Consider the following 27,402-nt stretch of genomic DNA (forward strand, 5'->3'; position numbering starts at 1 on the left):
TTTATCATCTACAGTATCTTGCATGAATGATAATGGAGGATTATTGTAATTGTATCAACAATGACAATCAGCCGAGGGCGCTACGCTGTCTCTCCTGAATCTTTTTCTGAATCATAAACGTGGATGGTGCAGTATTTTCACCTGTTAAATCCTGTCATGTTTTTCCTCTCTCTGCTCTCTGAAAAAGAGAGCACACAAACAAAATAAAACTGGCTTTCTGGAGAGGGCAAGGCCACAGAAGAGCAGTAATTTTGGGGTTACCGTGCTGACCGAAAGACATGAACTTTTAAAGAAAAATACCTGCACAACAGCAGGAGGGTGAGGACAGGCTAGTTGAAGTGAGCAGGGATAAAAGGAAGAAGAAAGAGGTGTTGGAGGAGCAAAGAGGAGTAGGAGGAAGAAGCAGAAAGTGGAGGAGGAAGAGGTGAAGAAGGTGAAAGAGAGGCAATGATAGCAGTTATCCTACTCATTATCCTGAGTTGCAGCCTGGAAACAAGGGCTCTATAAAAGCATCTCTTGGATAACAAAGTGAGAAACAAGCAAACGGTCTTTCCTCTGCGCCATCACAGGTTTGTTATGCCATTCTACCTGAACACCCCCTGCTCTCTTTCCTCTTCCCTCCTTTGTGTTACTTTTTCACCTCACCTGTCTGTCTCAAAGCTGATGCAAAAACACCTGTGCCCTTATCACCTTTCCCCATCCCTGCAGTTTGTTCTCACTTTGAGTAGAAAGACAGTTTAGTCTAGCCTGTCCTCATCTCTTCCTTTCATTGTTCCTGCTCCCTCCTCGGCTTTGACTGACACATAGCCCTGGGAGTTGGGATGCAGTTCTGCTGCGTTGCATCACTCAGTGCAGTGCTGCCACACACACCGTTTCCGTACAGTAACCCACTTCAAACTGAATTCCATTTCCATAGAGGTCTACCTGAAAATTCTGATAGGCTCCAGGAGGAATTAGTCAGAAACATCTATGGATCTCAACTGAACCTTTCCTCCTGCTCTGAAGTCAGCTGCCATCTGACATTAAGTGGATTTTAAAATAAGCTGAATTTGTCATGTCAGATCACATTTACAGCGACGACTGAGAAAAGACTGCAGAACCTTTAAGCCAATAATAATGTGTACAAAGCTTTTATTGCCACGTACATGCACAGAGATAAGCTATGAAATGGATTACGGATCCCTGCTCTTTTATGTACAGTAAAGTGTAATTGAGTGATTGTCACTGATCCTCAGTCCTCATTAAGAGAAAGACTGAACTCAAATGTTCAATCAGTCATCATGAAACCGGAGGCAAATTGAGTTACACTCTCGGTTCCTGAAGATGAAACAGACACTGGAACACAAATCCATATTTGCAAGCACTTGAGTGGGAGAGTGGATGAGTAATCATGGTAAATTGGAAACCAGCCTTCTGAGCAATTGGCAGCTGCAAGTGCATTAAGAATTCCATCACTGTATCACTTACATACCTACAGCAAAGTTCCTCCACTCTTTAAAGTACAAGTTAAATGAAAATTCCTCAGGTGCTATTTTTAGGTGCTCTATGCACATTTTCAACATGTGCATAATAAATCCACCTAATGATAGAACTGGGAAATTTACTGCTATATGTTAAAATGTTTGTTTAATGTGTCCAATTGCAAAGAATTTACCAATAGGCAGAAAATCAACAGTACTATATACATACATATAAAATATAATATAATAAAGAGCACAGAACATGTAGAACAAAACATCTGTCTGCTGCAGCACAGGAAAAGAAACTGTTCTGTTGGTTATTAATGAAATGTAGTTGTGCCGGGTCCAGTGCAGTTCACTGCAGTGCAGCAGCTACAGCAGTTAGAAATCCCTAGGAGATGTGTCATTTAGGTAGAAGCAGCAGGTTGCGCTCGGCTAAACGACAGCTCTGGCCATTAGCAGGGCCTAATTAAGACACACTAATTACAAGTGATGGAGTGAGTGGCTTTGTAAGGCTGTCTCTAAATAAATAACGAATACATAATCATTGTGCTTAAACAAGCCGCTTGAGCTTAAATAGTCACAGGCCCCCAGGCCTTGTGGGTAAATCATAAAGCAAAGGAGGGAGAGAAGAAGAGCAGCAGCAATGAATCATGGGAACTGTCGAAGGCTGAGAAAAATAATATGGTTTTTAAATATTCACTACCTGTGTCTGAGTGTTAGGTGGGAGGTGCCCAGGGGAGACATCGACTGTGATGAGGATGGGTTGTTTTTATCTTGCCTACTCTTTGTACTGTACCACACACACACAAAGTGACCAGTGCTATTTAAAAATCACACAACAGCAAAGCATCAACAACTGACAGCAATTCTTCTGTCCAGTGCAATTTAAACTGAACAGGCTTGTTTTTAATAATCAGCCTGTTCCTTTTACCTCTTCATATTTACCTCAGCATCTGTATTTCTTTCTGTTAGCCTTTTTTTATCTGCTTGTGTGACTTTGCCGGACTGCTTACCGGTCTATCTGTTGTTTCATCTGTCTTTTTTCTGTCTAGTCTGTGCTTTTGTCAAAATCTCTGACAAGCTTCCTGGGGCTCAACATCAATGTAAATGAGGTTTGAGGGAACAAATTGTTTGTCTGGCCCCGTTCTGCTCTCTGTTCTAGTCAATATGCTGGTGTGACCTCAAGGCTTCACACTCTTCCTCTCACCGCCTTCAAAGTTTCCTCATGAACCCCATGGCCATCCACTTGTCTCCTCCTATCCTCCTCCTCGTCTTCATTGCTATTTTTCCTCTTCCATTTTTACACCTCATTATAGATCATGTCCTTTTAGCTTCCTTTTCTTCATCCACTTTCTCCTATATCTCATCTGCCAACACCCAGTAATTAAAACCATAACCTTTATTCACTTCTCAATTGCCTTTGTCCACATATGTCCTCCTCAGACGTTTTGCTCCAGTCCTTCCTTTTCTTTCTTCTTCTTTTTTCACAAACTCAGAGAAAGCTCAACTTAGAGAACAGGGCATAAACTCAATGAATATTTCACTGACAAAACAAATAATACTGAAGGGCTGAAAAAAAAGACTATTTCCTAACATAAATAGAACATCCCTCTCTTTAGATCATGTCTCTTTATACAAGTAAGTGTGCTGGTAATGATCACGACTTGAGACAATGAGAGTTTTGCCTACCAATAAAGCATCAATCTACAGGGGAGATGTAATGCACCAGGGCTCCCTGATGGTGCTCTTAACATAACCCTCCAGGAATGTGTAGGAGTCACAAATCTAAATTGCATCATTAACACCAAACATATATATCTTTTATCTCTTTCTCGTCATCCTTAAATTACATTGTTGATGCTATGCTAGCCTCTGTGTGATCCAGCACCGCTGATTAAAAGTGCTCCCAAGGACTTGGGACTGCAGATGAATTGAAAGATGAAAGGGAGAGGTGTCCATCTGCAGCATCTGATCAACTGCTCTTCTCCATTCAGCAGCCCACAGCGTCCTTTGAGAAGCGAACAAAAGGCCAGCCGAGGACAGCAGAGACGGCCATTAGCTGCAGAACTGACAGCATAGTGACAGAAAATTTTAACTCGTGGCCAAGCATCCTAATAAGCTTAGAGAGGCTTGAAAGAAAATAATGAGTTGAAACTAAAGGAAATACAAAGGCTACCTCCCCATCCAACTCACAGGAATAGTTCAGCAATTCAGTCAGTAAACATGCATCTGAGACCTTAAACAGGGGAGAGGATGTTCACAGATGTCCAATTATTTCATGCAGGGACTGTCTGCTGGTAAAAAATATTTGGAGTCCTGGTCTGTATTGTAAAAATCATCTTACAGCTGAGATGATTGTAGTCCTTGTTATTAATCTTTGAACATCAGCAGGGTATTTCCTAAAAACAGAGGCGGGGGGACTCAAGTCACATGACTTGAGTTAAAGTTAAACCACAAATTTGAGGACTTGAGACTTGTTTGACTAGCAATGGTAAAAGACTTGACTTGACTTTGACTTGGTATTCATGAATTGAGACTTAACTTAAACTTCAGACGAATAACTCAAAATAACTTCACTTTTCTAAATTAAATATTAACATTGTCAAGATATTGAGACGTTAATATTTTGTTTGTGAAACAAAATTGGGTGATTTCTAGTACAACGTGTGCAAACCTGGCAACCTACCAGAACACAACAGCAGACGGCAATGCAGAGCACAGGGTGTAGCTATCATGGAGAGGTCTAGTCCAAAACTAATACAGTTTGGATTCAAGGATTATGTTGTGGATGGCGGTAATAAGAAGAGAACAGCAGTATGCAAAGTCTGGAGCGCAAAAATCAGTGACACGCTCACCACAACATCCAACTTCATTTGTCCATACAAAACTCACAAAGACACTTACTTATTGGCTAGTCAAATGTTAACTAGAGAGCTAAAGTTAAATTTAAGTTGTTAGACTTAGTTTCTAATCGATTACGTATTTTAATGAGAAGAGTTTCTGATAGCTATGAAAGGCATTTCTTTTTTTCTTTTAATAGCCAAGGGTTCGTTTATAGCCTACAAATGCACAATTATCAGCAAAGTTTGTGAACTTTCGCTTAAATACGTGATATTCCCATAACATTATCAGATCATAAGAATTTTGTACAACTTGCTATAGCAGGGACTCAACTTGATTTTCACTACAGTAACTTGTGACTTGCTTCAGACTTGAAACTTAAGACTTGAGACCAATCATAAATAAAGACACTAAAGCTTGTACAGTATATTGCAAGTTCATCTTGCCCACTAATCCTAGGAAGACTGAACACTGTCAGATGGAAGTGCAAAAATGATTGCAAATGATTTGCTTATTTAACTTAATGATGCAGTTTATACTGTACATGTATTAACTGTTACATTTTTAATGTGTTTTTTTTTTTCAATATGAGTGAAGATCTTTAAATGCAAGCAATGAATAAATAAATAGCCCTATAAACTAAGACAGACAAAATGGAAGAAAACAACTAATTGTTCCCCTGTTTCACTGGTCATGAAGTATGCATGATCATACAGTATCTGTTTATTTCCACTGAGATTTTCTTATTCATCTGCTGGAATCATCTGAACAATGACATTCAATGACTGTACTTTGATGGAAAGGGGTGTAAACTACTGAATTATGACAACTTCAGTTTAATATAAAATAACAATTTTATCCTTATTTTTCAATGTGTTTCAACTTTCAACATACTTTAATATTATCTTGCCAGATTAACACTTGTCCTGAACTTTTGTTTTCTCATTTAATATCTCTTTATATTCATGTGCATTAGTTACCTACTGTATGTTTTTTTGTAAATCAATCACACAATTTGAAGCTCAATTTGGGGTGAAGTGCAGCATGTAGCAGATACAAGTATACCAAGTTTACTTTCTTACACCCCCACCCAGTAATATATATCACACAGATGTTGCAGGCTGGAAGCTATTTTTAACAGGTGTATATAGAAATGCCCTCAAACAACAGTCTTTACCTCTAAGACCAACTTTATGTGAGCAAATAAGGCCAGGGCATTACACTGTGGTTTGATACCGTATATGGGCAACCTTGCTTCATTGCACTTTGCCAGTGTGACAAGAAATACAATTACTTGCAGCATGAGCCAAAATGAAACAACAAACAAAATGGAGTCATGCTCACATAGCACAGCAGTGGATTCTTATCTATTTGTGTTTCAACAAAGCACAATGTATGACTATTTTCTCATATCAAAGAACATCAGCTGCAGGTAAATGATCAATCACGCAAAATAATGACCTTCCTTTTGTTAAGTTTCTGATAGTTCTTTTCTACCTGGTAATCAAGCACTTTACTGTAGGTTAAAAAAAAAACATCAGAGGTGTTAACAGACATTTTAGTTTTAATAAAAGCTATTGTAGCACCTTTACAAACTGAATTCCTCCAAGACAAGGAAGTCATGTTACTGAATAATAAACATAATATCCCAGCATTTATCATTTTCTCACTCGTGCCATATAAAGAATAATGCTAGCCTGGGGCTACTATACTGACTATGTGGCATGTTCAGGGCACACATTACACGGTTGGCTTTGCGTACATTTATATCTATGACTGGAGCCTATGTGCCTTGCTGCAGCTGCATCCTGCATAATTCATAATGTGTCAAAATTGTCCACTTGCCGGTGTGTGTCTGTCAGCACTGCTGGTCCCCTGTCCCTCCCCATCCATTCCCCCTGAATGGTAATGGCAATCAGCAAGTGCACGCATAGTCACAAAAAAACAGACAATGCATTAACATTCATCCACATATTTGTACATTCACACACACTGTATTACATGTGTGCACACCTTATCTTACTGAAAAACAACATTCTTGAACGGGCAGCAGGTTGACAATCCCCAAGCTGTTAGCATTTTTTCATATATAAATGTGTGTGCATGTGTGTATCTGCACTGCCTTCACTCCTGTTCTGTGTCTTATGACAGGCTGTCAGTCTGCCGCTGCAGCAGCAGAAGTGGTGGAGTCCCTGGGGAGGCCTCTAAAAACAGCAGACGGCAATGCAGAGCACAGGGTGTAGCTATCATGGAGAGGTCTAGTCCAAAACTAATACAGTTTGGATTCAAGGATTATGTTGTGGATGGCGGTAATAAGAAGAGAACAGCAGTATGCAAAGTCTGGAGCGCAAAAATCAGTGACACGCTCACCACAACATCCAACTTCATTTGTCCATACAAAACTCACAAAGACACTTACTTATTGGCTAGTCAAATGTTAACTAGAGAGCTAAAGTTAAATTTAAGTTGTTAGACTTAGTTTCTAATCGATTACGTATTTTAATGAGAAGAGTTTCTGATAGCTATGAAAGGCATTTCTTTTTTTCTTTTAATAGCCAAGGGTTCGTTTATAGCCTACAAATGCACAATTATCAGCAAAGTTTGTGAACTTTCGCTTAAATACGTGATATTCCCATAACATTATCAGATCATAAGAATTTTGTACAACTTGCTATAGCAGGGACTCAACTTGATTTTCACTACAGTAACTTGTGACTTGCTTCAGACTTGAAACTTAAGACTTGAGACCAATCATAAATAAAGACACCTTATGCTTGTACAGTATATTGCAAGTTCATCTTGCCCACTAATCCTAGGAAGACTGAACACTGTCAGATGGAAGTGCAAAAATGATTGCAAATGATTTGCTTATTTAACTTAATGATGCAGTTTATACTGTACATGTATTAACTGTTACATTTTTAATGTGTTTTTTTTTTTCAATATGAGTGAAGATCTTTAAATGCAAGCAATGAATAAATAAATAGCCCTATAAACTAAGACAGACAAAATGGAAGAAAACAACTAATTGTTCCCCTGTTTCACTGGTCATGAAGTATGCATGATCATACAGTATCTGTTTATTTCCACTGAGATTTTCTTATTCATCTGCTGGAATCATCTGAACAATGACATTCAATGACTGTACTTTGATGGAAAGGGGTGTAAACTACTGAATTATGACAACTTCAGTTTAATATAAAATAACAATTTTATCCTTATTTTTCAATGTGTTTCAACTTTCAACATACTTTAATATTATCTTGCCAGATTAACACTTGTCCTGAACTTTTGTTTTCTCATTTAATATCTCTTTATATTCATGTGCATTAGTTACCTACTGTATGTTTTTTTGTAAATCAATCACACAATTTGAAGCTCAATTTGGGGTGAAGTGCAGCATGTAGCAGATACAAGTATACCAAGTTTACTTTCTTACACCCCCACCCAGTAATATATATCACACAGATGTTGCAGGCTGGAAGCTATTTTTAACAGGTGTATATAGAAATGCCCTCAAACAACAGTCTTTACCTCTAAGACCAACTTTATGTGAGCAAATAAGGCCAGGGCATTACACTGTGGTTTGATACCGTATATGGGCAACCTTGCTTCATTGCACTTTGCCAGTGTGACAAGAAATACAATTACTTGCAGCATGAGCCAAAATGAAACAACAAACAAAATGGAGTCATGCTCACATAGCACAGCAGTGGATTCTTATCTATTTGTGTTTCAACAAAGCACAATGTATGACCATTTTCTCATATCAAAGAACATCAGCTGCAGGTAAATGATCAATCACGCAAAATAATGACCTTCCTTTTGTTAAGTTTCTGATAGTTCTTTTCTACCTGGTAATCAAGCACTTTACTGTAGGTTAAAAAAAAAACATCAGAGGTGTTAACAGACATTTTAGTTTTAATAAAAGCTATTGTAGCACCTTTACAAACTGAATTCCTCCAAGACAAGGAAGTCATGTTACTGAATAATAAACATAATATCCCAGCATTTATCATTTTCTCACTCGTGCCATATAAAGAATAATGCTAGCCTGGGGCTACTATACTGACTATGTGGCATGTTCAGGGCACACATTACACGGTTGGCTTTGCGTACATTTATATCTATGACTGGAGCCTATGTGCCTTGCTGCAGCTGCATCCTGCATAATTCATAATGTGTCAAAATTGTCCACTTGCCGGTGTGTGTCTGTCAGCACTGCTGGTCCCCTGTCCCTCCCCATCCATTCCCCCTGAATGGTAATGGCAATCAGCAAGTGCACGCATAGTCACAAAAAAACAGACAATGCATTAACATTCATCCACATATTTGTACATTCACACACACTGTATTACATGTGTGCACACCTTATCTTACTGAAAAACAACATTCTTGAACGGGCAGCAGGTTGACAATCCCCAAGCTGTTAGCATTTTTTCATATATAAATGTGTGTGCATGTGTGTATCTGCACTGCCTTCACTCCTGTTCTGTGTCTTATGACAGGCTGTCAGTCTGCCGCTGCAGCAGCAGAAGTGGTGGAGTCCCTGGGGAGGCCTCTAAAAGCTCACAGGGTTGGGGGGGTGGGGAACCCAGACTTAGTGAAAGCTTTTCCATGTCCATCCACCCAGCTCAACTTGTCCTCCTGCTGCAGCAGGGGCTCCACCAGCTTCATTCTGTACCCAAATGCAGAGAAGAGTCACTAACCCATACCTCTAACCACCTCTCCTTGCATTTCCCATTACATTGCCGCATCTGTCAGTTTTTCCCAACATCTCTGTATCTTCCTTTCCACTTCACCTCCTCTCACCCCCCTCCCAGTTGTTACCTCTCTTTCCTCTCTCTCTCTCCTCCAATTCTGCATCTGTCACTTCCCCTGTACATCTCCATCTCTTCTTTCCAATCTCTTGGTTTCACTCTCCATCCCCTTCCTGTCCTTCATCCTACTCCCCACCGTTAGAGTAGCATATCTAACAGTATAATAACCTCCATACATTTCTGCGAGCTTTTCCAGTAGACACTTCCCTCTTTGGGAGCTCCTGTCACACTGAGGAGACAATAAGAAGGAACCCCACCCCACTTCACGCTGAATGACTGGTGAAGTCTCGAAACAGTGCCAGAGGCTTTAGCCCTGTAACAAGGGGCCCTGATGGTGGTTCTGGACTATAAAACCACAAGAAAACAGAAAAACAAAGGAGGATAGTAGCTGCCATAGAGAGCTGACTTGGACAGGATTGGCAGGGAGTGGGAGGAAGGGGAGAGATAGACATGCACACAACAGCAGCAGCTGTGGTGACAAACATCTTGTCGCCTGAGGCATGAGGAGTGTGCAAGAGATTTTGGAGTGCATGTGAGTGCTTGTTTGTGTTCATGTCCCTAAACCTTGAATTCTAATCAGCCTCAATGATGAACAGAGAGGAGCCTCACAACAGACTGCTCCCTGAGCCACCAATCACTCATTCCCTAATTCCCTTCATGTTGTGATTAAGAAATAGACAAATGTGTTTATGGAGAGAATGGCTAGCAAACAGTTGTCAAATTTAATGGAGGATAAACATCTTGAAGGTTTGGGTTCACATACCTTCTCACTTACCTCTATCCATACAGCAAGTTCTGATCTCATTTATTCAAATTTGATGAAACCTGTTTGCACCTCAGTACAGTGGAGGTAGACAAAACTGAAAATGTCACTTGCTGACATTTTGGGAAATATGCTTGTTCAAGATTGATATCACTATCATTTGTGATTTTAAATACAAACAGGCAGAGTTGTGTGGTTTTTTTTTACCTATCAGGACCTCTGAAGTTATTTATTCTGACTAGAAGGACAAGATGTTAAAAAATGTTATGCCATTGAAGTTCATTCTTCTTGTGTGAGTCCACCTAAATCAAATCTATTTGAAAATTTTTGATTATTATACCTGTGCAATAAATTGAAACATACAGGTTTCAAGGATTTAATTAAACTGTTGGCCTGTGAAAGTGCACTCAAGCTAATGAGCCACCATATTTTTAACATTTCAGTTGTATGATCTGCCTTACATTGTGACTGACCACAGTCTAATTTATGGTGATTAGGGTGCATGTGGTGGTCAGATGGAGATTTTCTTTAAATGGGGCATTCTAAAGTGTGTTCAGTTTTTGTTGAAACAAAATACTGACTTTCAAATTGAGATAAAGTCAAAAACTTATGGTGAAAGAGCCTCTTGGTTCTGAGAGAGATGTCACCCAAAGCAGATGCCAAAAGTACAAAAGCTTTGGGGTACATTTACTACAATTATTTGTTTGCAATTTAAAAAAAATCTGTCCTTAGGTTTATATTACTATTATCTATGATGTTCATTCATTGTGTATTGAATATAATTGCAATAAAGATGTGGCCATGAAAATTCTTGTGCATGATTGAAACTTGTATCTGCATGTGTGAGGAAGAGCACTGTGGAGTCGATAATCCTTGTGTTTGTTTTTTAATATTGTGGCCACTCTCATGAAGGCTTTTTAACTAAAGCGGTGTTACCTTTTTGTGGATGAAGATATTATTTATTTAAAAACAAAAACCTAACCCAAACGTGACCTTGATGTGACTGATCCATTTAAAACAGAATTCTGTGAAAAACACTTATTTCACACAGGAGAAATATTTTCTAAAAAAAAAACCAAATTATTTGTCACGTAGAGCTCTATCTTGAGATATTGAGTGATGAAAAGAATCACCTTGGACATATCTTTGGTACAAACTGTAAAAATCTTCTTTTGACAGTCAATGGTATTCTCTGACAAGAAAGTAAAGTGAGAGAGGTAGACAAAAAGAGAAACGCCGGGATCTAAAACACTACAGAGAGTAATGAAATGTGTGATTGCCTGGATTGTGCCATTACTAAGGGATGAGGTTTTCAGAACCTTCTCTGCTACGAAATGGGAAGGAGGATAACTCATTATGGTTTAGGTGTGTTAACACATTGTCTGTAGTTCTCAGACACACACTCTCTCTCTCTCTCTCTGTTATCTCCTTCCTCAGCATCTCGGAGCAGCACCAGGAGGAAATTCATTTACTTTAAGATGGGCAGTAAAAAAGATGCCTCGTAAAAAAGGCCCTTTATGTGCAATCAATACCTGAACCAATGAGCAAGCAGACAGGCTCAGTTTGCTTCACTCAAGCGCGAGTGCACACACTCAGAAAACTGTCATGACTTGACTTTCTAGCAGCTTGTTCGCTTGTCTCCTGAAGGACGCTCCACAAAAGGTTGAAACAGGTTATGAGAAGTGTGTTGCTGCTATAGATGAGACATACGGTGAATCTAGCACAACCAGGAGGATTATAGTCTTCCTTAAATCACCAGCCCTGCAGGGAAAAACTCAGAATAGAATCCAAAGCCCTGAGTCTTACCATCACATTCTGTTTGACATATTTCCATGCATGAGAGCAAGTAGTGATATGGCCTTTGCTATAAACACAAGCTGACTTAATACTCAGTTAAGCTATCATGCCTTATCGGATATTGTGCATCAAGAGTTTGTGCAGTTGTGATTTGGATGTGGCGTGGAGCCTATGAGGAGGAATGCCATGCTGATTAATATGAGCTGCGATGAGGTAATTCCTATACTGCTGCAACTGCAGTTCAAATCCTCCAATGGGTCATTGGTAGAGCTACAGGCTCATTATTCACCATGGAGCTCAGACCCACACAGTCTGATGTATGCATGGACACACACGCACGCTGTGTTTTCATTCCTTGTGGGGACTTTACATTGACTTACATTCATTTCCTGTGTTCTTATCCTAACCTTAACCATAACCACTACTTGCCTAATACCTAACCCATACTTAGCCCATGTTGCCACCCTAAAATTCAGTGATTTCCTTGTGGGGACCAGCCTCTGAGTCCCCGCAATGTGAGGGGTTTCGGCCCCCATAATGCACAGTCTCACACATTCAAAGTTATCTTACACAGCCTTATGCTGGTCTACTGTTTACTTGCCCCTTGCATGGGGATATGTACATACACATTGAAAGCCGATGTACCTGAGTCAAATTCCTTGTGTGTCTGACACACCTGGCCAATAAAGCTGATTCTGATTCTGAACACACACATTCTGTGAATTTAGCAGTGTGAGCACTGAAAATATAATTCCCAGAGCAGCTGTTTTGTCAGGGTCACAATGAAGACAGCTCCACAAAGTAAGGATCATCACTGTCTTTGTAAGCATGGGCCCAGATAGTATGTCACAATAACTAAAGCAACAACTTGAATCTTAAGTTACTACAGTAATCTCGCCTTCTCTTTGCTTTTGTCCTTTTCTTACTGGATGTGAAAAGCATAAACCACCCCCTCATTGCTTGTGGCTCCTTAAAGGTTCAGCCGAAAGTCTTTCTTGAGTAGAAAAATGTAGGAGTGGAATTAAAATGAACTCTTACCTGTCTCGCACCTCTTCCCAGTAAATCCTTGCTGGCAAACACAGTTGTTAGGTGAGACGCAGGTTCCCCCATTCTGGCACAATCCGTCACACATAGCTAGAGGTAGACCAGAGGAGAAGAGCCATTACTCAGTAAGATTAACGAGCATTAACTATGTAATTAGACCAGCAGCAGCATATGTATTTGCATACAGAATAAGAGCTAATTTAGTGATGTGATTCATTACAGGCTTGCACAATATTATTTTGCGTGATTAATGCATCTCACTGAGGTTAATTAAAAATGTTCATTATCCATGTGTAGACTGTTAGTTATTGTGTCCCCAAAGAGAAGTCAATGAAGTTGACAGAATGCAACAAAAATAAATGACATACAGGATATTCAGAACTCATATTCCGCATTCCCAAAAGAAAGAGGAAGTGTAAACAAAACTAGCCATATCCAGTAATAGGAGTACCAACCACATAGTGCTTCAAATGAAGAAGTGTACTTCCATAAACAACAGACATTTATTTAAAAGAATGGTCAAAACTGAAGCAAAACAGGGAGACATCCTGACTTTAATTAGTTAGTTTGGGTCAATATTGGCATGTATTTACCACATCCTTTCCTGTCCTCTGATGACATCACATCACATCACATCATGACATCTGATGATGCCACTGCAGTTATTAGTTGTAATCAATGATTAAATAATTCAACTGGCAAAATATAACTGGTAACCATTTGGAAATTAATAAATCCACAATTTGTGTTTTAAATAAAAATGACATTTTGCTAGGCTTCTCACTTGCGATGAATTGTTTCTTTTGTTTGTCTTAGTGAATTAAAAAAAAAAGAAATAATTTTAGGTTTTGGTGTTTTCCTTTGAGTTCCTTGAAGAGCACTATATAAATAAAATATATTAGTGTCCTATAACACTTTTTAAAACTAAGCTATTTATTGAGGAAAATAACTGACAGTTATTGATAAGAAACATATTAGTTAGTGCCGTCCCCAGTTCATTAATGAAACACAAAGACATTATAGCACTACTCCACCATGACAAGGCAACGGAGCAAGTTTAAAAATCAGTGCAGTTCCCCTTTAAATTTATTTCTAATCAAGGTAGTGATTGGCCAGCTAAGGTCAGGTCAGTGTTCTAGTAAAAACATATAGATTGCAAATAGAACAGCCGTCGCTCATTACGCTAGGTCACAGAAGTCTTCCTCAGTACACAAAGTGCTGATGAGGGTATAACCACAATACAGTTAGGATGGTACAGTAACCTCCAAATGTGAATATTAGTGACCAAAACTACAAAAATATCATTATTTTGTATTTTTATGTTTTCTGTCAAAGGTTTCATCACAAACTGGATTTTGGTGTCTTCTAAATCCCCATGGGCTGGGCACTTGACACAACGAACAACATAAGTAACACGGTGGTGCTTACCTTTGCAGACTGTCCCGTTACCAGTGTAGCCTGGCTTACACGAGCAGCTGTGGCCTCCAACCATGTTGAAGCACAAGGCATTTTCATCACAGTTGTGGAGTCCACTGAGACACTCATCATGCTCTGATGAGAAGAACACACAACAAATGTCAATCTCGACAAATGTTCTTCAGCCATGTTAAGTCATGTTTAAGATGCAGCAGCAACAGTTCGGATAAAGTTAACATCACATCTGCAAACCTGCTAATCTCAGGGAAATAACACTTGATTAAAGAAAACTGAATGTTTCTTTTCCTTGTAAAGAGGAGGAACGAGTGCTATCAGCTAGTAATGTGTTTAACTTTCCATTCAAATCGCATTAAGATTTCAAACTCAGTCTGGGATTAAATGACTTGATAGCAGAAAGTCAGACTCTAATAATAAGACATCAGTGAAAATGAGCTAACTGGAGGATGAGTCTCCATCTCCCACCATAATCTGCCAAAAAAGTCGTTTTTGGATGTTTTTCTTGACATAATATATTTATAACAAGTGAAAATAAGCTCCTTGGACATATACTACTGTGCACATTGAGGTGGACGATGCTGTACTTATGAGCCGCTGTGTGATGTAATTTGGCACAATTAATTATTAAGAACCATGGCAGTTTTTTTCTGTAAGTTTCATACAAGCATTAATGAAATGTCCCTTTAGAATCAACACTCCCAAGCTCAGGTCGCCGCTGCTGTGAAGGCAGTGATAAGGTGTGTTATGAATCAATGACAAAGCTTGACTAATGGCTACAGCCCAGGATAACGCACTGTATCCAAGTAGTAAACAAATCTCTGTATGTGAAGGTCCTCTGGATAGAACACAGAGGGTGAGGTGGCAAAATACAATGCAATAAAAGGATATAATAGACAAACCAAGTAATCCAAGAACAAAAATAAAATCATTATCTCATTGTTGAGTAAACAGGAATAAAATTTAAAACAGCTGTAGTGTGACAAAAATAGGAGGAAAAGTGTGATAATGTTCTCATATATACAGCAATATCAATACTGAGTGACAGAGCCACACAAGTTACTAAAGAAATAAACATGTTTTTGCGGCATTACACATGAGCAATGATAATTTAAAATAAGTTAATGGCACCATAAAGTCCCTTACCCAGATACTATCTCCTCTTTATTGTACCTTATAAAGGTATGAGGGTGTGAAATTATAAATGAATCCAACGTAGTGTTATTTTTTAAGCACAGTACCTTGTGAGCCTCTAGCACTCAGATTAAACTAATACTGTTTCGTATCTTTATTTACTCACTATAAAAGCCTCATGGTGGGTAGATAATGCGCCTCAAATAATGGAAAGTATTCCACTGAGGTTACAAGCTATGTAAAGGTAATGATGAGTAAAACTAAATGTTTAATTAAGTGTTGTTGCTTTATATCCTACTTTTTGTGTTAAAAAATTGAGAATGAGCTATTATAACTAATAAAGATAATTTTGTAGGCCTCTTTAGAAAATAAATGCTGCAAATGAACTAATGTGAAGCATCAGGGAAGAAGTTGTTTTTTTATTTTTACATTGATATAGCCAGTGTTTCTATTTCAGATTTTATTGTCAAGAAGCTGTGAGCTCAGATAAATGCGATTTGATTTGTCTTGAGGCTGCTGTATCGCACCACTGAGCTGAAATATTATGTTTAGCTGTCATGAAGGTGCATGATATCAGCAGGTTATAGCCTGTAACTCTTTTGAACAATTCCACTGCACTGAGTGTCAAACTTGCAAACCAACCTTTTGCCCTATTGATTAATGTCTATCCTCCTGGAACTGGAGACCATCACACTGTGCTGACTTACTGAACTCCCTTGCATTATCTCCCTTATGTTTTTATTTTCAATCCCTGCTGCGACCAACATACTGTACCTACAAAGTAAACTAAAAATTTCATTTCTTACTTTATTTTAAAAAAGTTAAAGAACTGTGTGGAATATAAGGCCTCTCCTTGGCCACATGAACAAACACTTTACTGCATGCCCTTCATCCGCCCCTGAACACAAAGGCAGCTCTTTATCTGAGACACAAGAGAATACTCATCTATTGTATTTTGGAGATTCACATAAACATTACTTTCTGATAAGTACTTTCTTATCAGCTGCAAAACGAAAAACTTTATGGATTTGTTTTAACTTTCAGAAATCATCTTTTTCTTATCTCAAGGATTCAAAGCAAACTGATCCATCCAATCCAGCTTTTGGCAACAGGGTCCTTGTTCGAACAACAGTATATTAAAAACATTGAGTAATTTAGCCAGAAAATGTTTTCATTTTGTTTTATAACTTTTAGAGAATGCAAAGACTTTAAAGTGTGGCCCAGAAATTTCTAAATTTCTGGGCCACATGGTGCCAGGCAGGAGACAGATATAAATTCGTTCTTGTCAGCTTTTTCCTCTCTCACATTTTGTTCACACATTATGGAGATCTCTGGAGTCTTCCTCACCAACAGAGCTACAATATTTGTGTGTGTGTAGTACCAACTTACAGGTATTTTCCCCACAGCCTGGAGCTTTTTAAAGGCATGCCATTGTAAAAGATATTGAGATGGCACCTGAAGAGTGAGGGGATCAGAAATCTGAATGCTTGTTGCAGGAGACCTGAGCCACATCATCCACTTCCCTGCCATCATCCATCCATTATGTCTCCTGAACAGACTGTGGGCTCATCTAAATTGAAAGTGACATTGTGATGAACTCCACCATGATGTATGTGTGTGTGTGTGAGATGGATTGAAGGGCACTTAGAAGGGCCCACTGCTCCGCTGCATTACACATACACATGAACACACACTCACCTGCTGTTGGACAGAACTAAAGTCTGTTCACAGGCACATAAAAGCAGTAATAGGAGCACAAAAGAGAGGAAAGAGAATATGGATTTTTTTTGTCAAGGTCACATCTGCCAGAGCAGGAAACAGCTAGCTGTCATTCTGAAAAGACAGGGCAGCAGAGCCACCAGGTGTTGTGTGTGTAGGTGTGCATGCTAGTGTGCATCCTCGCCATGGCCCTTGAGTTTAGTATTAGTTACTTGTAATTTTGGTTATTTAGGAATTTAGGCTTATTACACGCCTGTAAGTGATTCTAAATTGAATCAGTAAATCCTTAAAATGTGTGTGTGTGAGGTATCTCCTCACTTACTGCTGGTGTAGACAGATAAACAATCAATTATGTACAGCCTGTCACCAGGGATCTCTCTCTAGCTGCCTGTTTCTCCTCCTGCTCGACTCCCTCCACCTTCTGCCAAAACAACCCCAGATGGCCTCAGGCTTTTTCCTGAAAATATTGTAGCCCCAACTTTAACTTCACAATTGCAGGCCTTTGGCGGTGATCTTGTCAGGAAAAAAAAACTCCTTTGCATCTTTTCATTTGTTTGCGAAAGCATGAGTAACACATTCCAGGTCATGAAATTATGATAGTTTGGACACACTTTGTCCTCTGTTTAGTTAAAGCCTATATGAATAGTTTCATTATACTCTGCAGATCATCACATCAAGGCATTAGAAACATTGTTTGGCATTTTAACAGCAAACAAATTACCAAAAGCAGCAATCAGCACCAATCAAGTCCAGATACCCATGTAATTCTGTTATTCAAACAATACCATCATTGAAAAAGAGGAAAAGATTCTGTTTGTCCAAATCCCCTTCAGCTGCTACACCCTTTGAGTCATCTAACTGAAAGTCAGGTTTTCTGATGTCTACTGTTGATGAACCCCCTGCTCCACCTCTGACCCCTGTCCATCCCTTCTCTCTCCTTTCTGCACAGCCCTCCTTCCATTCCTCTGCTTCAGGGGCTCAGGTCTGGTTATCACAGGATTAGAGCAAGGACACACACCCTGCATACACACTTTGGGCACAAGGCACATGCATTTACATGCACACCCAGCATACACGCATACCCCAGGACAGCCTTCTTTAATAACATTCAAAAGGAGAGCATAACCAATCTGCTACCTTTCATGGATTAGCTACTAATCTCACAGAGCAAGGAGCACCTCTGGCTCTTTGGGGAAAAGATGAAGAGTAGAGGGGAAGAAAGAGAAAGAATCTTGACCTTCAGGATCAAGAATAATGTGCTAGTGCAACGAAAGGCAAAAGAAAGTTGGGGATATGTCTTTTGTAAAAACTCCACTGGATACAGAGCCAGGGCTGGATCAGGGCATTTGATTGTGTTTCATTTAAACAAGTACATGAAGTCCCCCTGTTCTGGTCTGCCACCAGCTGGGATCTGGACTGGCAACCTCCCTCCCTGCAGGTGGTCTTGATGTGAAATACAGACATCTGTCTAAAGTTGCTGACCTCCGGAGAAGCTAAGGAGAACTATAACAGCAGTTCCATGCCATTTCATCTAGGCTTAAGTCTGCAGATTAGTCCTTTAATCCACTATTCTCCACATAAACTCTGGGCCATGAAATGAACTACGGTCAACTTAATCCTCTTTACGAGGCAGAATGCTTCGCCAATGACACAGTAATGCATATGGAAATATGTTTATCAATACCGGAACATTGTTTCTGCTGAGTCTGCAATTCATTAATTGATGAAAGCCACTGAGGATGATAAAAACCCTCATATATTATAAGAATGTGCAGTGTCAATAGGTAACGAACGGGTATGTTTAATGTTTCTTTTCACAGGTGTAATTTTTCTACTGTGGGCAACTTAGAGGAATCAGCACTCCCTCTGGACTCTTTTCAAACACAAGCAGATGTTTAATTGCTGTTCATAAAGAGTGGATTCCTGCAGGTAGCAGCTTAGCATCTCCCTGTATCTACTGTCAGCTGCTGCCATCAGGACTACAGTGGTGACACTAAACCCACATATCAACATGTATAAAGAGAAGCAACGTGTGTGTTGGATTCATTAATTCTATTAAGGGCCCTGAATGTTAGTCATAACTCATCTTTGTAATGCTGGCTACAAGGTGAGATCTGCCTGTAGGCGTTAGTAGTGCGTTCGGTATCAAGCTCTCTATCTGATGGTGGATGCGATAGTCCAATAACTGTGGAGATTACAACAGTAATTTGATTGAAACAGAAAAAAAGTCATTACATCAAACCTCTGCATAAGCCTTATTCTAATCACACAAATTGACTTTTTATTATAAACAGACGCATAGCTGGGTATTCCACTACAGTAGCTTCAAGGCATTTTAATAGAAAATGATATAAAACATAGTAGCACAATTTAATCCATGGGGTTTGGGGGTATTAATCTTCATTGTGAATCTGTGAAATGAGCACACAGTGGAAGAAAGACAAATGAGTAAAACAATAAAACTTGCCCCCACAGCTCAGGAGATTAGAAAAACCAGAGTGAAATCACATAAGGTACAGTGACTGTTAAAAGATAATAGGGAAAAAGACTGAGTAAGCAAGGAGGTTTCCTTCTCTAAACAAATTGCAAGAGAACAAGAAAAGAGATGAATGTGCATTCGTGACTTTCAGAATCTCGTTCATAAAAAGACACAAAGTCACAAATCCTTAGCTTTGCTCTATTATATCCTGATTCCCATTGACAGGGAAGAGAAAACTCTACAGGGGGCCCAGATGGAGCAGGAAATAGGAGTTGTCACTGGGTGTTCGTTGTGTTGCTGAATCTTACAGCTTTAATTCAAACTCCAATGGCACGGCAGGAAGGCTGCATACAGGCCTAAATTTTCCAGCACACAGCGCAGGCGGCAGCCAGCCCCTTCACGCTCCTGACGTTGAGTTAGTTTGCATTGGTGCAAATTGCTTTTTTAATTACAGACAAGGAGGAAATGTAGCATACTGCCTCCTCTTCGGAGATGATGCACACAGCAAGATACTCAGTATCGTGTTTCACAGGCTGCTGAGGAATGAGGCAGATCTGTCGCCTATCAATGTGGAATGGCACTGTGTTATTCTAGATGAAGGACAGAGACGTTACATCATAAAAGGAAAGAGAGAGAGCTTTCTTACGTGTTTACTGTACACGTGTGCTCCGGCAGTTGGCATTATAACAACACTAACTTTAAATAGATGCAAAGATGACCCTACAACAGTCCTTTATTCACCTGTGTTTCTGCAGCAACCTTTAATCCTGACATAAAAATACATCTCCAGCTCAGTTTGTTCCATAAATCCTGACATTTGATTTTACACAAATCGTACTGCCTGCTTTGTTTGTTCTCATTTAATTCCTGTGCAAACTTGTTTACATGGCTCCAATATTTGTATGGGGAGTGCAAAATATGGCAAAAAATGTTCAGTTTTCCTACATCAGTGCAGTGTAGTCAAGATGGTGCCTCAGTTATGTCTACCGTGCTTTTGTTTTTGTTGTCAGTTTTGTTGGTTTCCTGCAACCTTGCCCGGATTACTTTTACTAGAGATGAGCTTCTGAGCATCCGACAGCTCAGTCTGAACACGTTTTGTCCTGTTTTTAACACTCACAAAAGCTGTTTGGACATTTTAGCCGGTGGAGCAGCAGCCGTCTTTGCGACTTGGAGGAGAGAGTGGACAGGGAGGCATGCAGGCGCCCTGGTAAGGCTACGATGGTGGGCTTCCCAAAGGCCACGCCTGTCTATACATCTAGCTAATCTCTGCTCTCTAGTCAACAAAATGGATGAATTGCTTCTTGTCAATCTGACTATTTCTGATTTTTCACGTTCTGCAACTTTATGCTTTGTTGAGACATGGTTCAACGACTCGATCCCAGACAGGGTTTGTCAGCTGCCAGGATTTCAGATCTACAGAGCAGACCCCGTAAAGATGTTATCTGGAAAGATGAGAGGAGGTGAAATCTGCTTCTAAATTAAGGATGTCACAATGTTAGAAAGAACTTGCAATACGGACTCAGGGGCCACCTTAATTAACTGTGAATCATTCTATTCACCCAGGGAATATTCCTGGTCGGTATTTACAATTCATCACAGGCTTGCGTTAAAAACGTGTTGCAGCTCCTAGCCTACTGGATAATTCGCATATAACAGAAAAAGATCAATTTTAAAATTCACTTAGATTTAGAACATGAAAAATGACCAAGAACTATATTATATTTGGCTGAGTTAAGAGTATGTATAATTGAGGAACCCTCAGGGCTTATGGATTAAAATATTAACCATATTATTCATGGTTCCAGTCAAGCCAAGGACCTTTGTCTCAACTCACTCTCCATCATTTCCTGTCATTGAAAATAACAGCTGAAAAAATAAATAAAAAAACAATATTCATTATCACCTATTTTTTGTTAGATTTACTGTAGCCCAGCATTGTTTGGGATAGTCTTATCAACTTCATGGAGAAAGAACGTTGAAGTCTATGCTGCCAGTTGAAGCTTCATCTTTAAAAAGTGCTTCTGTCTATCCAACTTAGCATGTGGTGTGTTTGGCAAATCCAACCACAATATTCAAGCTTTCCCTGTGGTGTCTATTTTGGGAAATGAGCTGTCTGTTCCTAAAGGGCTATCAATTGATTGAGACGGAATAGATATTTTTCTCTTTTCAACAGCATGTTGAAGTTATATCAACAAAAAGATAAATGTCCCTTTTACTCCTTGTTGTTGCTGAATACAAACATAGCTGCCTTTTTGAAATCAATAAATAAATAACTCCTGAATTTAATGTATTTTTGCCCAACATTCGATAAGTCAGGCTGATGTAACATGGATTGATTTCTTTTATCTATAATAGTTGCCGACATCTACTGTAACTTGAAGACGATCTATAGTGGAGGAAACAGTTGTGAACAAGCAAGGCTGTTACCACAATCACCCAAACACAGACGCTGAACAAAGTCTCTGAATCATCTGCACAATCTTTTTAGACTGATTTGGTTTGCTTTTGAAATTGCCTTTGGCTCCAACACTGATCAGGAAAGAAATGGGTCTGCCGCACCTCCACTCTCTGTCTCTCAGTTTTTAAGGTTCTCACTAACTTTTTATCCTTTTCACACACACACACACACACACACACACACACACACACAAATAAAGGACATTCGCACACCAGATGAAGGCTGCACACAAACACATACACACACAAACAAGGCAGAGTCCACAGATACTTTGATACTTCCAAAGAGGCCTGAAGTTAAACCTTTTTTTTCTTCTTTTGTTCAAAGTGAAGTTTTCAGAAGATAAAAGCCTTCAACTTTGGGAATTGGTTTTATAAAGCTCAGAGTTGCAAATATGTCAAACAACTGACTTGTCTCACAATATAATAGAGTTTAGAGATTCATACAGTATTGGTGCTTTCTCATAAAATAAACATCAGCAATTATAGAGTTTGACAAATCTAAAATTTTAACAAAGCAGGAAGATAGATGTGCTTTGTAATCTATACAAAGCGCATGCGATCCAAAATTGATCTGACACTTTATCTTGGTATTCAGTCTTTTCTCTAGTGCCATCTTTTGCTGAATAATAAAATAGTAAGGCTGGTATTGATTTGTCTATGTGGGTTTTATTTTAATGTGGTGCTTGTAATCAAAGCAAAACCAATAGGAGCAAATCAAACTCTGACATTCAGTCCCTATACGTGTTAAATGAACAGGTTGTGCATAATTGCAGGGTGACAGATTCACAGATGAGTGTCTAACCAGGTGCCGTCTGGAATATCACAAACAAAAAGTGAGAGGAGGTGTAGTACACGGTTAAGGTTTACAGTGTTTTACAAGTGTTGGATGACAAGTGCATATGTCCCTCTGTCATAACATAATTTTCTATTACACTGCTTCCTTATTTCTGTCCCACACTGCAGCTCACAATGTTTATATCTGAATGCCTGGCTGCCTCTTCCTCTCTCTGTCTCTAGAAGTCTGTGTCTATTTGAGGCAGAATTTATCATCATGAAATCAAACAGCATCCTCCAGTGCTGCATATGACTGAAGATACAAATTAAATCACTTGCAGTAAGTCTTTTCGGGTATATAAAATGCTTCTCTTTAAAAGCTCATGTAGTAGACACAAGAAGTGAAGACTGCACGTCTATAGGAGCATGTCTAATGAAAAACAAAGCTTCCTCCACTTGATTCCAGCAGTCTGTCAAAAGGCCAGCAGAGGGGCTCACCTGTGCAGGAGTAGTCATCGATCCTGATGTAGCCCGTATGGCAGATGCACATGAAGGAGCCAGGGGTGTTAACGCACATGGTGTTCTCTCTGCAGTAGTGCTTCCCGTCAGCACACTCATCAATATCTGAAGAGACAGAGGGGTAGAACAAAGTTTGGTTAGATGAGGATCACTAGCTCAGAGAACTCTGTCAAGTGACATCAAATTATCTGGAAAATGAACCTGAAAATTCAAACTTTTAAATAATTTATTGATGAGCCATAATTTAGGCATGGTTGATGATTTTGAAAGTGCATTAACCGAAATTTTACACATTGTCTATTAAATAAAGTGAAAATAGAACAGGACATGGTGTCTCTAGCCCCCTCCATAACAGTCTGCTGCTGACAGCCCGTCTGTTATTCCTGTTTCTCCACCCTCTGGTTTTGATGGTCGGTCCAAACATTAGCGCAGCTAACCACCTAGCAAAGGTGTTTTTCAAACATGAGCTGTCATTTACAACAGCCAGCCATGGAGGAGCTCTTGCCAGCTAAAAATCCAGAACAGTAACTTCCAAACCAAAGAAGTCATACTTTTTTGATCAGTGAACAAAGACAGAGTAAAAACCAGGGTTAACCTCAGTTTGGCTTCTTGTGATGGAGAGTGTTAAAAGCAGCTAGAGAATTCAAATTTGATTCTGATGTGACATTCTTCCTTCTGGATGCGTTAGCATCTAAAGTTACTATGTTGGTTTGGGCAACATTAGTGACTTAGCATGGTTGTTACCTAATTTTTGAATTATGATTTTAAAGTGGAAATAATTCAAGCTTTGTGCAACATTAGTGCTTTGTTAGCCCCTCGCTGTCAACCTCATCACTCGACATTGTGCTGCTGCAGTGCTGCATAAAGCTGTGACTAACAGCAGCTTTGGACTAGATAGGAAACAGGATGTATCAATTTGTTTCACTACTCAAGACTCAAAGTGTTTATTGTCATGTGCACAGTAAGGAAACGTGTTTCCCTGTACAATGAAATTCTTACTTTGCTGTCCACAATGAATGCCAAACAATACAAGATGAAATGTAAGGGTGCTTTCTGAACTATAATTCAAGTTGTCTGAAGCTTCCTGGTTCTGTATAGAGAGAAGTGGGGGACTGGAAATGCTGACACAATAAGGTTTGAACTAGATTTGGGCGTAGGCCTGAATAAATTTGGGAGGCAGTCACTGTTGACTGTTTTCCATCATTTTCACACCCCAGTAGTACAGAAACATTTGAAAGGATGAGTTAAAATGGAGGACTGGAGTTAATTGCATGCACAGAGCTATAACTTATTTACACCATTTTAATGTGGGGTAAGAAACATTAGGCTTATTTATCAAATTTACTGATGCACACAACTGTCGGTCTTGCATCGGCGTGCCTACTTATTAAACAAATAAATTAGCTGACCAAGCTATATTGTTGTCTTGTTCTCTAAAGTCGGTGTTGATATTTAGGAGCTTCCTGAATTAATCCAAGAAGCTTGAGAGGGCCATGATTGACTTTGGATTTAATTAAATGTAATTATGAATGAGATGACATGAACATGTATCCACTGCTGATTTAAAAAAGAGAAAAAGATCTGGCTTTGTCTGACTGATTTTGTCCTCCAAATTAAATAATAGTACACTGCCATTTGCCATGCCCTTCAAAAAGAAACATACTACAGAAGACTTTTCTGATATGATGCCCTTACTAGCAGGATGCCACCACTTGTTTATGCACAACCTTTACGAATCTCTTGAAAAATAAATCTGTGTTTGGACATGACAGTGCTGTGGTTAAGGTTTGGCACAATAGCAGGAAAACATTGGGGTTTGGGTTTGAATTACTATTTCATGTCATTGTACAGTTTATCCTAGTTGGCTCTCACTACTAAAAGTTCCTAAAGGTTCCTGCACAGTCAGTGGGAAAGGGCTATTTATCTTCATTAGCAGGAAACAGAGGTCGAAATTTAGAGGGTCCATGAGAGGTGGGTGTATAAGCACTTCAGGTTCCACCACTTGATTTTCAATCTATTAAAAGTAAAGTGCTCCATGCAGTGGATTAGCTGCTTTTCTTCACACTACAATTCAGTTCATCTCAACAGCTCTGAGCACACATGAAAATAATTATGCTGTAAATATGAACTGAAGGGTAAAAAAAAAAATGCCAGCAGAGAAGTTAACTTAAAAGATGTTTCCATTATTCTAGTGAAGAGCTACAGTATACTGGCCATTATATGAAGTTAACAATCTTAAAGTACATCTAACAGTGATAAAGGGGTACATTTTTATTTCTGTCTCCTGTCTCAGTGTATCACTTCTCTTTTCAAATTTAAAAGCAAATAACCAAATAAATACATAATGAACACAGGAAGATAGCCTTCCACTACTTTGCACCTTGTAAACGCAATTACAGAGGATTTTAAAATTTCAATGTCTCATCTCACTGGTTGGTTTTTAAACTTTATCTTTAATTCTTAACTCCATTTAAAATATAGGTAGGTCTGTGATTTTTTTTGTGTGTGTGCTTCCTACTATGTCTGGCTATGTTTGTTTCACTTCTCTTTGCGGTACTCAGGTGTCTCTTGCCAAAAAGATTGTTTGCGATTAGACCTCCCAATTAAATAAAGGTTATATTGTATATTTTGCACAACTACACATCTCTAATCTGTATGGGCAAGTGTTAGCCATGAATCTCCCTCACAAGTTGTGTGATGTCCTGCTCTGCTTTCAATAGGTCAGTGGTGCGACTCCAGTTGGGATCTGGCCTTTTTCCTCTCCAGTTTTTCTGTGTGGGATCAAAACCACATATCTTACATCTTTACCATTCTAATTCATACACCGAGTTTAGTTACCTCACATAACTCTCAACATACAGTATCTCCACTCAACTTTAACAAGCTCAGATAGAGAGAAAGGTAAAGGAGTGACTGGGAAAGAAACTTAGGCACAGCAAGTACTGGAGTCTTTTGGAATTGGTGAACCAAACAAGAGCTAAAAGGCAATCGAATATGCATCAGTTTGCCAGAAATGCAACTACTCCAATGGGATACTCATGTTGTCTAATAATTAGACAATCGCTGTTTGTTTCACTTCATACATTCAGTGTGACATTGTGTTCGTGATAACTAATTTCTTGTTTTGCTGTAACTAATCTGTCTCATGAGTGTCTTTTATTTTTGTGGCTAAAGGACGTTTTTCACCTCAAACAAAAACATGTTGATTCTGTAAGTTCACTTATAAAATCCAGTACAGACGCTTTTCTGTATGTAATGTAGCTCAATAGCTAGCTACGAGGTAGGATGACATTCCCTTTCTTTATCCCCAAGATCTGATTAGTCGTTTGTTTCTCTAACCATGGGAAACAATCAGTGGGTACAACACCAGTCATATTTTGAATCACTAAACAAATCTGAAATGTGGGCAGCAATTTACCCGACACTGACACTTTAATGTGTCAGTAGGTAACTGTTGGTAACTTGATAAACCGATGGCATACCCTGGCTGTGTTTCTGAGAGTTTGTTTCAAGGGCTTTTTGCACTGTAGTGATTAAAACTTGGTTAGTGCAGCTTTAAGAATCATTTATTAAATTGTCTTTTGTATTTACTTACTCTCGTGATGCCATATTTGGATCCATATTAGCTGTTGCTAAGGCAACAGCTATTCCTGGGGTCTAGCTGCACACCACACAATTACACAGAAAATGCATAACACTGCCAGGGTAAACAAAATAATCTTGATAATATGATGCAACCAAACGCAATCTGATGCAAATACAAGTCGAACTGAACAAACCTGGCTGTGAATTATGCTCCAGGGCCTTGTTCCTGTTGATAGTACAGGTCAAATGTAGGTACTTTGTGAGAGACAAACTCCATAGTCCTTGACATTGCAAATTTATTATTTATTCAATGTATTCCGTGTCTGCAAGAGTGCAAGAGGACATTCACCCCTGAATATGTTCTATGCCAGATGCTTTTGCAAAGAGCACTTGAAATTGAATTTCAATAGATTCGCATTGGCATTCATTTGGTTTGCATGTCATTGGATAGAGCATCGCCCACCACCCCGTAAATTAAGAGCTCAGCACCTTCCTACAACTGTGGCATTCGCGTTTCCTCGGTCTTCTTTCTTTTACAGTTTTGTCAATACTTGTTGCCTCTAGCTATTCAAA

The 27,402-nt window shown here is 39.2% G+C and overlaps 1 protein-coding gene across 1 annotated transcript in view; it reads right to left on the bottom strand.

Moving 5' to 3' along the window:
• nell2a (neural EGFL like 2a) overlaps positions 1-27,402 on the bottom strand; it is a 76,558-nt gene that overhangs the window by 13,875 nt on the left and 35,281 nt on the right. The window contains exons 13-15 of the mRNA XM_020585552.1: positions 23,224-23,349; positions 14,157-14,279; positions 12,723-12,818 (exon numbers count right to left, since the gene is read on the bottom strand). Coding sequence (XP_020441208.1) covers positions 12,723-12,818; positions 14,157-14,279; positions 23,224-23,349 — 345 coding nt within the window. The remainder of the gene's footprint in view (positions 1-12,722; positions 12,819-14,156; positions 14,280-23,223; positions 23,350-27,402) is intronic.

The sequence above is a fragment of the Monopterus albus genome, unplaced genomic scaffold (assembly GCF_001952655.1).
Source record: "Monopterus albus unplaced genomic scaffold, M_albus_1.0 scaffold7.1, whole genome shotgun sequence".
In the NCBI taxonomy this organism is placed as follows: Eukaryota; Metazoa; Chordata; class Actinopteri; order Synbranchiformes; family Synbranchidae; genus Monopterus; species Monopterus albus.